Source organism: Epinephelus moara, chromosome 12 (genome assembly GCF_006386435.1).
Source record: "Epinephelus moara isolate mb chromosome 12, YSFRI_EMoa_1.0, whole genome shotgun sequence".
Taxonomy (NCBI): domain Eukaryota; kingdom Metazoa; phylum Chordata; class Actinopteri; order Perciformes; family Serranidae; genus Epinephelus; species Epinephelus moara.
This window is the reverse complement of record NC_065517.1, coordinates 27,393,347-27,409,266: the sequence shown is the minus strand read 5'-3', so window position 1 is coordinate 27,409,266 and position 15,920 is coordinate 27,393,347. Positions and strand designations below refer to the sequence as shown.

At 40.4% G+C, this 15,920-nt stretch overlaps 1 protein-coding gene across 3 annotated transcripts; it reads right to left on the bottom strand.

Moving 5' to 3' along the window:
• Window positions 1–1,226: 1,226 nt before the first annotated feature.
• cmtr1 (cap methyltransferase 1) lies at window positions 1,227–14,287 on the bottom strand. Of its 3 annotated transcripts, none has more exons than XM_050058362.1 (24): window positions 13,889–14,287; window positions 12,417–12,521; window positions 10,767–10,918; window positions 10,410–10,568; window positions 10,157–10,249; window positions 9,969–10,040; window positions 9,676–9,770; window positions 9,351–9,423; window positions 9,062–9,260; window positions 8,102–8,220; window positions 7,851–7,947; window positions 7,407–7,539; window positions 7,064–7,243; window positions 6,932–6,988; window positions 6,771–6,828; window positions 6,591–6,659; window positions 6,375–6,506; window positions 5,858–5,983; window positions 5,541–5,632; window positions 5,307–5,375; window positions 3,912–3,959; window positions 3,687–3,799; window positions 3,425–3,533; window positions 1,227–3,268 (listed from the first exon to the last, which is right to left on the bottom strand). In XM_050058362.1, the coding sequence occupies exons 2-24, from the start codon at window positions 12,514–12,516 to the stop codon at window positions 3,133–3,135; spliced, it is 2,481 nt and encodes an 826-aa protein (XP_049914319.1). In that variant the 5' UTR covers window positions 12,517–12,521; window positions 13,889–14,287; the 3' UTR covers window positions 1,227–3,132. The 3 variants fall into 3 exon arrangements, with proteins under 3 accessions (XP_049914319.1, XP_049914320.1, XP_049914318.1); XM_050058363.1 differs by having other exon boundaries at window positions 12,417–12,517; XM_050058361.1 differs by having other exon boundaries at window positions 1,228–3,268; window positions 14,105–14,287.
• Between the last annotated feature and the right edge of the window lie 1,633 nt (window positions 14,288–15,920).

Here is a 15,920-nt window from a genome sequence, read left to right as displayed (position 1 = left end):
GAGTGATCCTTAAATGGGCTGACTCATCATGCCTGAAATGTTTGCTCTTCTGCACATTGTTTTCAACTGTCTTTACAGTGTAGTATCTGAAGTTCTACATGGTATTTGATGTCCTGGGTCTGATATGATCAGTTAGGGGCCCAGGTCAAGAATTTATTATGGCCCAGGTCAAGGATTGATAAGCTAGGTTGAAAGGTTGGATTCCATCTAGATCGTCTCTCTGTCTCATTTTGTCTCAAAGTTCACAAAAACAACCAAATAATATAGGCAGGGTAGTTGGAGCTGTTATTCAGAGCAGCTCATATTGGCTTCAAACCCTCTCTCAGGCAATCCTAGGTGCTTGATTTGATGCTGGACTTCTTGTAATAAACCTTTCTTTATACAAGCAAGACGGTGTCAGCGGAGTCTCCTTCATCACCTTCACATCATCGCTATTTAATAAACAACAGCCCCAATATGACATATATAATAGACACATTTAAAAATCCAGACTCCTGACTGAATGTCTTGTGCCCTGGGTGTGTGAGTCCTCCACACCAGAGAAGACCAACACAGGAGGGTTCTTTTTAAGGTGCAGCTACACTCTTGTGAACCCATGATCTGAAGTACACAGAAACTAGTGTCAGGTTGAAAATACACTTGGAAAGAATGTATATGCATCTATTGTTTCTGCTAGGAAAGTTTAAACTTCTCAGTATCCACCAAGATCGTTAGACGTGATGTGAAATATATACAAAATATAATACTTGATAGTGCAGCAGAGATTGTGCATTATAGAAGGGTTTACATATACTGGCCGACTGCATGTACAGCATGGTTGGACAAGCACCTTAATCACTGTATAAATGCATTATCTGTCTAGGAGCACCTCTAAAGATCACTCAGATTAATCAAAGGTAACAAGTTATTTTTTGGTTGTTTGATTAGTACAAGTACCCAACTTCAAAGACTATCTATTTGTGTGGGGGTTGTGTGACTGACTATGTCTTTCATGCAACTAGCAGACTCCTGGAAGTTACTGTTTTCAGTAACAGAGCACTTCACAACTGGAGTAGTTTGGTCTTAATTTAAGTATGTGTATATATTTGTAGTTGTAGTGTATATGGTAAAAAATACTGGTCTACCCTTTAGTTTTAGTACAAATGAGTCATCATAGCAAAGCAGGAAACTGACCCGCAGGTCACAAATTTAGTGTCAGTCAGTTGCTTTTTGGTCATTTGATTACTCACACATTTGTCTGGGAATTTTAACCACTGAAGTACACTATTATAAATTGGGTCCTACGTTATTAAGTAATCTCATGGTCCTGTGTCAAAATCTAGTTCTAACACCTTTATTTGTTTAGATTGTGTTGTGTTGACATGGTGCATTTTAGTAAATAAAAGTTGTTCTTTAATTTCCTACAAAGTAACTGACACACAGAAAACCTGGGGCGGGTGGTATTCCTTTTGTAGGACCGGTTGGTTTGAAGTTGCTATCTATAGTGTGCATTGAACCTAATGGCAACAGGTGCCTCCAAACAGCTTCATCCAGCAACGGCAATCATCACTAGACTACAGTCAAAATCAGGGGTCAGCAACCTTTACTGTCAAAAGAGCCATTTTTGGCCAAAACCCGCAAAGCCATAAAACTTATTTGAAACATATTTGAGCCTCTTAATAAAGGTAACGCAGCCTTTTAAGTCAAATTTAGCATATCAACATTACTAACAGATCTAAATGAGCATGTTTTAGCACACAGTGGCTATTCTGCAGTGGACTGTTTTTTAATTACTTGGTACTTTGATAACTTTTTTGGATTAGGAATCCACAGCTAGCCTGGCTAAGGAGACTCAAGACTCCCTTAGCCATCATTTGTGATGTTTTTAGAGGAAACAGCGCCAAGCCAGATGTATGTATCACTAATTGCCATATAATTTTCTGTCAAAGCCACAGGGAGCCACTGGAGAGGGGCCGCATGCAGCTCTGGAGTCGCAGGGTGCCTGGTCTAAATCAACTTTTACCAAGCAACTGAAAGTTATTTCTGGGAAGATCATCTCCCATTTATTTACTACATTAGAATTATTTACATCACGGGGTCGATAGCTAACTTTACAAGAAAAAAATATGTAATTTGCAGTATTTAAGAAACACACAGTTCAGGCGATATGAGGCACAACCACAGAGAGGAGTCGGCATAAAAACCTTAAACCTAACAGGACATCTTCAAACGTTTAACACACACACACGTGACAGATCGGTTATGAACGGGGAGAAAGCTGCTACATCTGAAACTGATTTGAACATCGATGTGATGGTCGGGATAACATGTTTGTCGTATTTAGACTTCAGCTACAGTTTTGCAGAAGTGAAGACACGGGGTCTCCGTGGAGATGAGCAGGTGTAGAGCAAGGCAAGCGAGACTGTGTTTACAGACATGGATGCATAGTTTAACATCTGTAACTCTATCTAGCATTATCCAAATTGCAGATGCATCTCTCTTGTCATTGCTCAGGTGATGTATGCACACACACGCACGCGCACGAGCATTGTATGGAACTGTAAAAACGTAATCTACAGGGTCATGCAATCCAATGAGGAGACGACGGCAGCAGCTTTCTGTCTCCATACCGTCGTATGAGGCGAGTCCAATTCATTACAATTCACAGAGCCAAGGGCAGTGGAAAAAAGGCAGAAAGACAGAGTGGTTTGTCAAATGTCTGTTGCTTACACAGAGTCCAAATGTCACCGCTGGAAATAGCAGCAAACAATTCATCATTTGAGCTCCAGAACTCCACTTACAACCTGGTAATAGTTTCTCTAAGCGGCATTGTATGGAGGATCAAGAGAGCCTTGATGATTATAAAACAGTGTGTTAATTAATATTTACATGAACATAACACGGGGGAGTATGTGATATACAAATGCGGCAAATTGCAGGTGAAGAATTCTTTAACTTTAAGATAGTTTTAATCTATATATTGGTGGGTTAATCTATTTGGCAGTATTTTATGAATCCCTCCTTTACTGTCACAAATAAATATCAATTAAGGCATTGTATGATAACCTTCTCTAAGGCTCCATATCCTCCACGAGTTAGTGCATTCTTTGTTTTAGGTTGTAGCTGCTGAAGCTCTGGCGCCCTGCGAGCACTTCAGGGCTGGTGATTCTGGTGGACGAAGGACAAAACGTCATCTTTGGACAGTTTCTCAGGGTCCACACGTGTCTGAGAATCATGGACTATCACCCCGTCCACCCAGGCCCAGAAGAGACGCTCAGAGTGGCAGACACTGAGGACGAAGACAAAGAAAGCATAATGTTCATTCATGACATCATCACATTAACTTCCCCTATCATCCGCCACTACAGAACTGATGGTTCCTCATTTACATTTTCTGGCAGATTAAATCAGAAATTAATATGTGGACGGACAATATGTTACGTACTGGAAGGGGGCAGCGGAGTTTGGAGGCATTTCATAGGTGGACTCCTTGGTGGTCTTGTTATAGAAGAACTTCATCTTTGAGTTTTTGCTGTATGCCATCGTCCACGGCTCTGAAGGACAGAGAGGGATTGTAATTAATCAAAGTATTTTAGCTACAGGATCATTGAGGCTTTGACATGCTTAAAACAAATTAAAGCTGCAAAAGAATTAAAGTATCACTTTTGACAAGGAGCTGCAGCAAAACCACAAACACAAACACATACCATTGACAGTCTTAATGATGTAAAGGCCAGTGGGAAGGAAGTGTCGGTCATCTCTGCCGGTGTAGGACAGACGTGGGACTCCCCCTGAGCTCTTTGTCACCTTCATCTCTAGTCTGGATGAGGAAAAGAAGAAAAAAAAAGATCTTCCACATTTAGTGAATGATTATTTAAACTTGGCCTGATATTTTGTTATCATGTTGTGCACTGAATATCATCTGATCATACCTGACAAAGATTTTCTCCATTTCTTCCAGCCTGTAAACTTCCTTCACTCTGGTTGAGGTAAATGAGATGTTACATTTCAGGTCCATCCACATTTTAAGTTGTATACTTTGCTTTGAACATTAATTTGATATGATTTGATCAAATTGTTTTTCCTAAAGTGGACCATATTACCCCATGATTTTGTGCGACTAATAAGAACAACAATTTTTGATATTGGTCCAGGATTGAGTGAGAGTGCTGTAGCCAGCAGCCCAGAACAGCCTGCAATGTAACCGCTTGGGGCATGTTCCCACTGTCAGTTTACATCCGCTAAAAGTGCTTGTTTTTGCCACTGACAGGCTCAGATTTATATCTTAAGTGTCTGATAGGACCCTGCAAAGAGACTTTTTTTGTTAAAGAGTAAGATCCTTTTTGTTTAACCGAAAACACCCTCAAAATCACCATCACCAAACACACCAGACTATTTAAATAAGTAGTAATTTCAGCATATATAGATCCAGCATATTTTCACATCGAACTGGGTGAATTAGGGGTTTATTTCAACCAAACTAGAGTTCTGTGTGACTGTCAGAACAGTGCACAGAAGAACCAAGACAGCTTTTGTTGGTTTTATTTTGTTCCTGTTGACTGTTGAAAATAACTCTTTATTTAATGGAGTCTGGTGGGCTTGGCGATAGCAATTTCAGGGCTGTTTCTGGATAAATAAAAAGGATCTTACTCTTTAAGACAAAGGTCTGGCTCTGTAGGGATCCTTTCCATAAAGTTGTTAGACACTTAAAATTACAATCTGAGTCAGTGGCAAAAACAAGCACCTTTAAATCTCAGCTGCTTGCTGCAGCGCTCGTGCTAAATGCTGGACAAATTTCAAATATTCTTGCTCCCATTCATCACTCAGACATGGTAAAATAGTTGAAAAAGGTTGAAAAATACCAACTTCTCTATTCATCCTTCTTCCTTGTTGAAAAATATATAATCTACAAGTATGCAAACTTTTTAATTTAAAGTTTCACCACTGGATGCAAGATGTCTCCTGCTTCACTGAAATGTCCTTCTTATTGTATGTGCACTGAAGCTTCAAGTTGCCCCAACACTCGTGTTTAAGCTGCATACTGTGCCATGCTTTGCTTCCAAACAAGTTGTGATATCACAAAATCATGCTTGTATGTACAAGTCTTTAACTCAGACGTACGTCACCGATATTTGTCTGCATCCAGAGTACTGTCAAAAGTGTTTGATTTGTTTTTTTTACATGGTATACTATGTTTAGTATTATGAAAGTGTGAGTTTTCCTCAACTCATACTGCTCATCCTTTCAGTGCTTTCATTGAGGATAAGATCCCCGAGAATAAATTACAAATCAGCACTTGAAACAGTTAAATTCATATAAATCAATACCTGATAGGGTTCATGTCTGGCCTGCTGGGTTTGGCTACTGCCTTCACAAACTTCTCAGCCATCTGGATCCTGGACATACGATGGTCATTACTTAGTAAACTATAGAAAACTGGTATGAAAGTACACTGTATTGTGATAAAGGTCAATTTATTTGCAACAATGAATGCTGTACAAAAAGATGATTTTGAGAATAAATCAGTAAGAGCGTAAGAATCAATGCTAAAGCTCTCCTACCTTTGGTTGAAGTGCTGTTCTCTTACATCAGTGCCATTCAGTATTAGTGCATCCATTACATGAACTGCGTTGATCCTACGCTGAGCTTTGCCCTGAGGACCAAACACACTGTATTCATACATTTAAAACCATACACACAAGCAGCAGATAACTAGTTTGCTAACAAGAGAAAAATCATCAAGAAAGCACGACACAACAAAAGTACACATCATCTCATCAGAACTATTATTTAAGCATTAACAGAAATGGAGCCAAGCTTCGTGAGATTAGGATCCTGGCTCTCATCTGTTTTAAGTTTCCAGTCCCTCCTCTCTCACCTCGCCCTTCAGCTCTTGGACGATCTCCACGCTCAGAAGTGTATCTCTTGGCAGCTCCAGTTTGAAATTCTCAAGTTTCCTCCAGCGCACGGGCATCTTCCCCTCCCATGTGTATATCTGAGATTTCTGCAAAGGCCAAGGGGAAAAGGAAGGAAATGGAGAACAGATAAAAAAAAAGCAGGTTCAGTGACAGGCTACTGTGCTTTTAAATGAGCGGTAAAGCCTCTCTGGTCACCACTATCCATCTAAATAAAATATAAAAGCATTAGAGGTGAAAGGATTTGGCGATCTTTTCCAGAAGAAAAGGAATCAATCTTACACAGAAAATAGCTGAATTTGATGACACCGCCCACGCTGTCCCACATATATATAATGCATATAGGACCATTTACTGGATATCAAATATTGAAAATCTTAAAATAGACAGATTATATCTGCCAAGTTCAAAAAGAGGACAGTGCAGTGAGACAAAACACGAGCTGAAGACCTGAGTTTTGTTCCTCTTTTTAAGACTCACCCCCAGTGCCAGGAGGAAGATCTGCTCTCCACCTCCCACAATGCACCTGTGGTCCAGGATATGGCGTAACTTGTCAAGAGTAGTGGAGTTGAGGGGTGTAAGCTTACATTGGAAGGACTCCACATCTGAGGACTGAGGTGTGACAGAAGTAAAGAGTAAATACTGTTCAGGATTTACCAAAGTGTGCAAAGATGCTCAACTTATTTATTAACTGACCTTAATTAGTTCGTAGAATTTTGACTTTGGATCTGAGGAAGCAGGTGTGACTCTGGCCTTGTCTGGGACCTGAAAAGGGACATATCATGTATTTAGGAGTGGAGCAGTATTGAAATGTTTTCATTAGTTCTACATAGTCCAACTTCAATGTAGTGCATGTATCACAGTTTCTCTACTCACCCCCCAAAGTTTCAAACACTCCTTCCTGATATCTGCTTGCCTCGACTCTGAGAGGGTCCTAGAGAAACAAATGTCACACAGTCAGCTGCATACATAAACACCATCACACATGGCTATACTGCAAAAGGGTAACATAGACAAGAACAAGAGAGGGGACTCACGGGTCTACGACAAAGGCGTGGATCTTAGCCAAGGCCTTGATCTGGACTGCACAGAGGCTACAGTGAGAGTTCATTTGTCAGTCACTTGGTTTGAAAGAATGAAAGGCCTGTGTGAATACTGTGTGTCTCTACCTCTCGTTGGAGTTGACCATGAACTGGTAGAAGTCTGTGTCTTCCTTGATGATGCTCAGAGGGACCACATCTGTAACGTCCATGTCTGTGTTCTTCAGCTGGTTCAGCTTCAGGTTGACTCTGAACATGTATTCCCTGACGGCGTCTGAACCAGGCTTGAGACCACGACACATGATGTACCTGCGGATGGCAGTGAGGGCAAAGAGTTTAACAGATACAAAAATTGTCTGAACACACTCCTCTTAGTCTAAATCAAAAATTGGATCAATAGCAGTGAGACTGTCCCATTTCCTCTAACACTGCTTTAGTAACCAACTCTAAACAGCCCATAGGTTACACACACCTCTCAGAGTTGGCAGGCCTGCTGGTGACAGGTTTGAAGAGTGAGATCCTGTCGAAGCAGAGGTAGAGCAGGTAGACCAGACCCACACTGAAGGGCGTGAAGAGGTCAAATGTCTTGCAGACAAAGTTACCACCTGGAGAAGATAAAAAGTGCCACTATCATTTAATCTGAACCCATGGAAACAAACATACAGTACATGTGCTCACACAGACAAGTATAATAACATAAATATGATGAAGATATACAGACAGTGTTTCCCCAAGATACGGAGCGGCATGCAGATGGAAAGATGTTTTCATCATTTTCACAGAATTCTTTATGAAAGTTAGAAACACCGGGAGCTTTCCACTTTGGCAGAGATTAAGACAGGAGCCACTGTTGGACAGAACGCAGATGAACAAGGTGACTCCTTCGTCATTCATTCATACACATGTATACACATACCTGTCCTGAGTGTAGAGAGGGCAGTGAGGAACTGACAGAGCAGCAGCTGTTTGCTCAGGATCTCCTGGATGTTTTCCTGGCCTTCCACAGAGAAACCCTAACAGGGACAATCATCAAACCAAAAGTGATGAAATCAGTAAACAAAAAGCTGAAAATCTTCAACCCACAGGGAGCAGAAATCTGTAACCTCCTCTTCTATTTGATATGTAAAGTGAAGATGCTGTAAGTAAGGATGTTTAAAAAAGTCTCACCCCATCTGCCATGAGGACGTGCAGCCCTCTTCTTTCTGTATTCTCCAGGACAAAGTTTCGGAAGGCAGTCATGTTTTCTGGCCGAGTGATGTCTCCGTCGCCGTCCACCCCTCCCTCACCTGGGACACACAGAGGTCAAGCTTTCACTGAATCATTCATCACCTGAGACGTGACCAGTTTCTGTTCTACCCTGAACGTGTCCACATATAAATCATGTCAAGACAAAAATGTTAAAGTCCAACAGAATGTTACACAAAACAAAGGGCATCCTATAAAAAAATCATCACATATATTGTACCCTCCTTTTCAGTTTCTGTACATCACCCACTGTGTGAAGGTTTGGGGAAAAAGCATCGGGGAAGCAGGCTTTAAGGTAACCACTGACTCAGATTGTTATTCTAAGTGTCTGACAACTTATGGAAAGGATCGCTGCAGAGACAGACCTTTTTGTCATAGAGTGAGATCCTTTTTGTTTAAACAGAAACTCTACTGGAATCGCCATCACCCACTCACCAGACTCCATTTAAATTTACAGTAATTTTAGCGTGTATGGAGCCAGCACATTTTCACATATAACTGGGCGAATTAAGGGTTTATTTCAACCAAACCAGAGTTTTATGTGATTGTTGGAACAGTGGAAAGACAAACCAAGACAGCTTTTGGTATTACTTTGTTTCTCTTGACTTTGAATGAAGTGTGTTTTACGATAATAAAATTTCTGTTAATTTAAACGAGGCTGGTGGTTTTGGCGATAGCAATTTCAGGGCTGTTACTAGTTAAACAAAAACTCTTTAACTCCTTAACAAAAAGGTCAATCTCTGTGGGGATCCTTTCCATAATGTTTTCAGACACTTAGAATAATAATCTGAGCCTGTTAGTGACACAAACAAGCACTTTTAGTGGGTAAACTGAAAACGTAAAGTTAAAAATGACCAAAATAATTTTAAAAAGTGTGCATACCGTAGTAAGGCTCAAACAGCTCACTCGGCGCTGCAAAGAAATCCTCCAGTTTAAAGTCACAGGGTCCTTTCAGCGTCATGCCAAACCCCTTGGCGTGCCAACGCCTCCTCCAAAGTATGTACTCTGAAAAGCCTCCAGGCCCCGCACAGACGTCACCGAAGTATAGGAGCTCGCCCTCGCGGTCCTTCGTCAGAGGTTTCTACACAACGAAAAAGGTTTGGCTCACCATCTGTTTATATGAACAAAGGTTCAGTGCAGCATACGTCAGCTGTTAGTGTGACCAGCTCACCCCTTGTGAATCCTTTGGGTTGGTGAACATGTGGTCGAGGCAGTGGTCCATGTTGGCCATTTTCATAGCTGCTCTGAACACAGAAAAAAACACAATACAACTTGTCACTGTCTTTAAACGTTTCGCACACTCCACTCTTTAATCAGAAAATCCTGCATTTGGTAAAAGGCTTACTTCAGAATATCCAAACGAAACACACTGTTTACATGACCCGTATCAAAGTCAGTATATTAAAATATTCAGAATAATAGTTGAACTTAAGTGTGCACAGAAACACAGTCATTGATAATTCGCCAGCCCTGTTGTTAACTGCTGAAAGACTGACCTGTTGAGGAAGATACCTCCTCTGATTGTCTCGTATGGGTTGGAGCGTGTCCGTGCTCTCCTCATCTCCTCGCCCTCCAGGTTATCAAACACTGTCTGAACATCAAACAGACCAAGTGGTTAAACTCAGGAACATAACAACATTATGATTTAGGTCTATTCAGTGTAGAGGGCAATGAACGGAGCTTTACACAAGGAAAAATCCATAAATATACGTATTATGCACAATACAGTGAAGAACGAGGGATGCCAATAGTTTATAACAAGAACACACACACACAAGTTATAACTCACCTTGCACCTTAGAAGAGTGTGCAGGAGGTCTTCCGTGCAAAACTCTGTCTCATTCTCAATCTTGAGTTTTCTCTATAAGCAAAAAAATATGACTTTAAAAACAAAATGTGGACACATGAGGCGAAAGAGTGTGCCTGAGTGAACACTATGGACGTTACATCAGTATATGTCTGAGTGTTTGTATTCACCTCTCCCAGTTTCATCCAGTCCCTCAACTCATCTGCATCTGGGTTCTCTGTGGTGCATTCTGGGAACCAGTCTACCTTCTCTACGGCACTGGGCTGGACAGACAGACAGAGACAGGGATGGAAACAGCTCATGTCGACAGGTCATTACGATGTTTACATATGAAAAACAGAAAACAGAGAGAACAGTTCAATAATAGACAATACACATTCATTTACAGAAAACATTACATGAATGTTATTTACTTCTGTGTACCTCTGGTTCATCGCGCCAGTCCACATTTAGCTCCCCCTGAAAGCCCTGCAGTGTGAGACCGAGACCTCTTCTCCCTCGCTGGGTGGAGGCCTCCACAATCTCTTTGCGTCCCTGTCCAAACTTTCCCAGACCTTCACCCTCACGGAAACCCATCTTGGCCTAAAGGTGTGAGACATAAGAGAGAATCAAGGAGTTTAGAAAAGATACTGGAAAACTCTGTTTCTTTTGAATATGTTGCAAAATAAACTAAAAATGTCCTTATCTATCTAAGCTTAAGAACAATCCAAAATTCTACAATACAGACTCTGAGACTGCCATGTGAAATATCTAAAGTTAGTGCAGGTTTCAGTACATTACCATGAGTTTCTGTGACACACTGTTGTACATGGAGAAGTTGGAGGAAGCCTGAGAGGGGTCATTGTCTTGGTCATCAAAGGACGATATGGAGGGCATGGAGAATCTCGGTCTGTGATCATCTTGGTCACTGAGGGAATCATTTTGGCTCGAGTCTAGACAGGAAAAAATCACAGACAAATGTCACTAAACAAGAAGAGAACTTCTGAAGTTATTCAACAAAGGCCTGTTACTCAATAAAGAGATAAACTTTATGTTTAGCCCACGGCTTTATCGCAAATGGCACACTTTGATCTGCGACCATACCTGTCCAGGGGATTTGTGCCGGGCACAGGTGTCTTCTGTTGATCCTTTTGAGGCAATGACTTGCCCCTCTGACATATACAGTTTCGTGTTTAATTCCCACACTGGAAGCAGTCTGTGGTTTCCCTCCAAATATCCGGTTCAATGCTGACTTCATTGACGTAAACTTCAGATCGGCGCATGCTGTAAGAGCTAACTGACGATCTTTTGTGTCCAAGCATGCAGTATCCAGCAGTTTGATAGCCAAAACTGCATCGGGAAGTTCCATGTTGTACTTACGCACGAGAGAATAACGCTGTTCAAAATCAATGATGTAGTCCGCCATGGATACACTGCAGTCTCTCATAATCCGGTCGAAGTTTGTGTAAGCTTCACAGGCATGGTACTTTTCTTCTTTGAGAAACAAAGTGTCTAGTTTCTCAAGTAAAGTTGTCATACCAGTGTCTTTATTCAAGTCATCTACCGGTATTTCCATCGCGTGTCTCTCGCTCTTCCGCACAGTGCCAAAACCACGGCAAGCGCTTGCTTTTTCTTTTCAAGCTCCGTAACTCTGGTCCAAATAGCGACTTCATTCTTCCAGCTTTCGTACGGCTTCCCCTCGTCGAAGCCCGGCGGTACTATGTAGTTACTAACCATCCTCTGCTACCAATGTTACTCAATAAAGAGACAAACTTTATGTTTAGCCCAATAACAAAGTGTACACAAACAAGTCTGTATCTTAACATTGGCGACGGCCACGTTCACAACGTAGTTCACGCTACAAAACAACACTTCCCGTTCCATAATAACAGCCGCGCCCCCCCCACCCACACACACACACACACACACCACTTCCACTCCATTAGATTACTACGTGACATGTCACTACAACTTTAGTTAATAGTTACTTTGCAGATCTAGATTATTAATACTAAATATAATTCAACTCATGAATTATGATACATTATTATAGGTTAAGCTACCTATACATATAAACAGTAATTAAAATTAGTTACATCTTTTCCAGCTGCAACATTAATAAAGCAATGTATACAGTAATGCATTTACATAATGTAATAATGCAAAATATGTGATTCAGAAATGGGCCATTCCACATCATGAGTACTTTTGCTTTAACACTTTGTACTTTTTCTTGGGTAGACTTTTGATTGCAGGACTTCATACTTGTTTTTTACACAGTAGTATAGCTACTTTTAGTTAACTAAAAGATCCGAGTACTTCTTCCACCACTGCCTAAATCACAGCTGGGAGAAGCACATCATTTATTTAAATGATTTATACTAAATGGCTTTTAATATTAACTAAAATAATGGCAGACCGTGTCTGGAGGTGGAAAATAGATCTGTCTACCTTGTCTGGATAACTGCGACTCTTCATCTGAGCTGCTGTCATCTCGATGCCTCTTTGTCCCCTGTGGTGGTGCCGGCGCTGCTTCAGCTCGTCTCTTCATCCTGGCTGAAACAGAGCAGAGGGGACAATAAGAATATCGTAATCTGTCTGATGGATGAGGTGCAGCAGCACACAGAGAGGATATAAAAGAAGACCAAGGACTGTGACAGGAATACCCAAACATGGAGGAACAAAATAAATGAAACAGAGCAGCAGAATCTTACTTCATGCACATGTCAAGAAAACAACACAGGCAGACTAAACCAAAACAGCAAGTAAGGCAGTGATGCATTCATGAGAGGTGGCCCAAAGCTCTGTGGCAGACAGTGCTGGAAGCTGGAATAATTAGTCAATATATTGATTGATGGATACCGCATGCATACAGAGCTGATTATTTAAGTAAAAAGTTTTCTTAATTTTATTATTGTATAATCAGTGTAATGGCATTCCTTCTAGATATCAAAATAACCCACTGATGAGCAGTAGGCACATTAACTTCAGTCTGATGTGAATGACAGGAGATTTAATCTAGTTTAAAACAATTACTAAAGAAGTTTTAATTACACAGTCACACTTATCTCTAACACAGCTCTCTGTTCAACTAAACTGCAAAATGTCAACCACTCAAATAAAGAGAGCATCATTATCAATTTTCAAGATGAATCTGTCCATTTATATGCAATACCTACACTTCATACAATATCTGCGAACAACTTTTGCATGACATTTAGATTAACATATTCACACATTGTGGCTCTTACAGTTAGCCTTTAATTTTTTCAACCTAAGACATCACTTTACACTGCTATAATCGGCATTTAACATATCTGACCATTACAAAATAAAGAAATAAAATGAAAAACAACTGTTAGTTGCAGGTGTAATAGCTGCCCAGTGCATGGTTAGCAATGCATATGCACTGACTTGCATGTTTTCAAACAAATGCATGCTCAACACATATAAATATGTATGAAGACAATACAGGAAAAACTGGTAATCAGTGAACAATGAATCCTGCCACCAATGACTCTGAACTTGTACATGTTTGACCTACACAGAGCAAGGTAAAAAGGGTGCAAACTTTAGTTCTCTGGGGCTGAAAAGGGTAATTGGAGAACATTTTGAAATTCCCATGCAAACACAATCCGAAGAATGTATGTTGAGGTGTTAGGTGACTGTATTTCTGTCGTGGTATCAAGTGTAGGTTAAAAATGGATGCTACTACCAAGTGTACACATAAACGATCATGTAAACAGCTCGCTTGTTGATCTTGGGACATCTACCCCCGGTTAACGTCCCTTGTGTATTAAAGTAACATAGCTAGTCGACATCACACACAACACAAGCGATGTCTTGAACCTCCACGTTGCAATAACTTGATAATTATAATGTTACAAACTGAAAATAAACGTCCTGCAAATACGAGCCGTTACCTCTACGTGTGTGTTGCAGTTAGCAGCAGACAGCTATCAAAGTTTGGTAAAGTCGGCCCATGCCACTCTCCAAGATATATTACAGCAGGCAAACACAGCTAAAGTGAGCAGACTTGACTGGTGGGTGTTTTCGGTGTTTTCTGGGAAACGAAACTGCGCAGCTGTAGCAGCGTTTAGCTTTTAGCTAGCTCAGTTAGCCAGCTAGTTTTTTTTTACCAGCTCAGGAGAAAAACTTCACTCTTCTGTGGCGACACAGCGGCGACAAAGCGTTATTTCCGCATATGTTTCGAGCTCTCCCACTCGGATATTTAATTGCGTGGAAACTTTTGTTGTAAATACACTTGTTTTTTGCAGTTTACATTAGCCCGCGCTGTTTCCACAGAAATCTGGGGTCCTTCGGCTTCTGACGACACGCAGTCATGATGCGCATGACGTCATGGCTGTCTATGCAAGTGCCTGTTTGTTTTTGTTAATATTATTTTATTTTATTTGGATTATTCGTTTCATTTTTAAATCTTTTTATTGAAATTTTAAAAAATGGAGTCATAAGGACACATAGAATAACATCAAACAAATACATAAGTAACTAAACATTTATTCATTTATTTTTAATTTTCATTGATTGTATTCATTTTTTTGGTGACACCCTGCTTTGATTACCTCTTGTTATCTTGGATAATGACTATGACATGCAAAGGTCTATTATAAACAAAGGTTATGCCTGTATGTTGTTGACAGAAATGTTTAAATAAAGAAGAATATGTGTATGACAGAGATATAACTTCATTTTTCATCTTGATGATATGACACAGTTGCACACAAGCAACTTTGCATTGACTACAGAAATGATGTAATTACCTACTCAGTAGAAAAACAAGATCTCCACTGCAGCTAGATTGTCACTGGTTGGCACTCCACATGCTTTTTTAAGTGAGCAGCCTAGTTTTTACTCTGCAGTACTGTACTCTATGCTCTCTCTACTCTGCAGTCCCCAGAAAGTTATGAAAATTAAAATAACCCTGCTGAAAACTAAGATTAAACCTGCCTGTCTTTACATTTATATTGGCCTGGATAAATACCACAAGTGCCAGGTGAAAAAGGCACCTTCACATTTTTATGGGTGCAGACCGTTTTGATTGTCTTGTGCCTAAGAATATCACTAGTTGGGACTCATTTACATAAAACTTTAATTGCATTGTTTTTTTGTGTGTGCGATTACGTGATTAGATTTTCCTTTAATCAGTCTTGCATGTCTGTTACATTAAGCTAAGCCGTTCTTGGCAAGTGAGTTCAGGGATCCTGAGCTGTCCTTCAAAACAATGATTAGGCTATTTCCAGTGGTAGCTACTTTACAATGGGTTGTGAAAACAGGCATCTACGCTTTCCTGTAAGCAAAAAAAAGTCACACAGGAACATGTCAGTGTAACCTTTGTGGCTCCGGCCTGTCTGCAGATTGAGTGAAAATAATTTTTCTCCCACAGGCTAAAGCAATCATCTTTTCAGTGTATTTTCAAAATGTGAGCGCTGAGCCAGGTACAGTAGATCCTGTGGGGTTATTAAGTTTCAAGTAAACGCTCCTGCTTTCGTGATGCAGCTTGAAGCGAAGCTGTCAGTGCATCGCATGCCTTCATTGATGAGTCTGTCAAAGCCTTCTTAGGAGAAACAATGTCAATGGCCTGTTTTCGTGACACAAGGCAGATAACTAGAGGAGGCACTGAAGCTCTACTTCCTGACAGTAATTCTTCTATAGGACAAAAATAATGTTAGAAGGTGCAGATGACTTTAACAGGATACCGTACTTCATTGACACATTTTTTTATGCCTTTTAAATTTTAACACACACACGCCTATTCATTCTGCTTCAACCCTTCAGATAGTAACTGTTAGTCACTTTGCTTTGTTTTTGAGGTCATCTAAGATTGTGCTAAATATACTTTTGTGTAAACTGTTTTTTAACTGAACTGCTTATGTTTCCAATGCATCTTTAAGATCAGTCTTTTATTAAAAAGAGATGACTATATAAAAATCTATA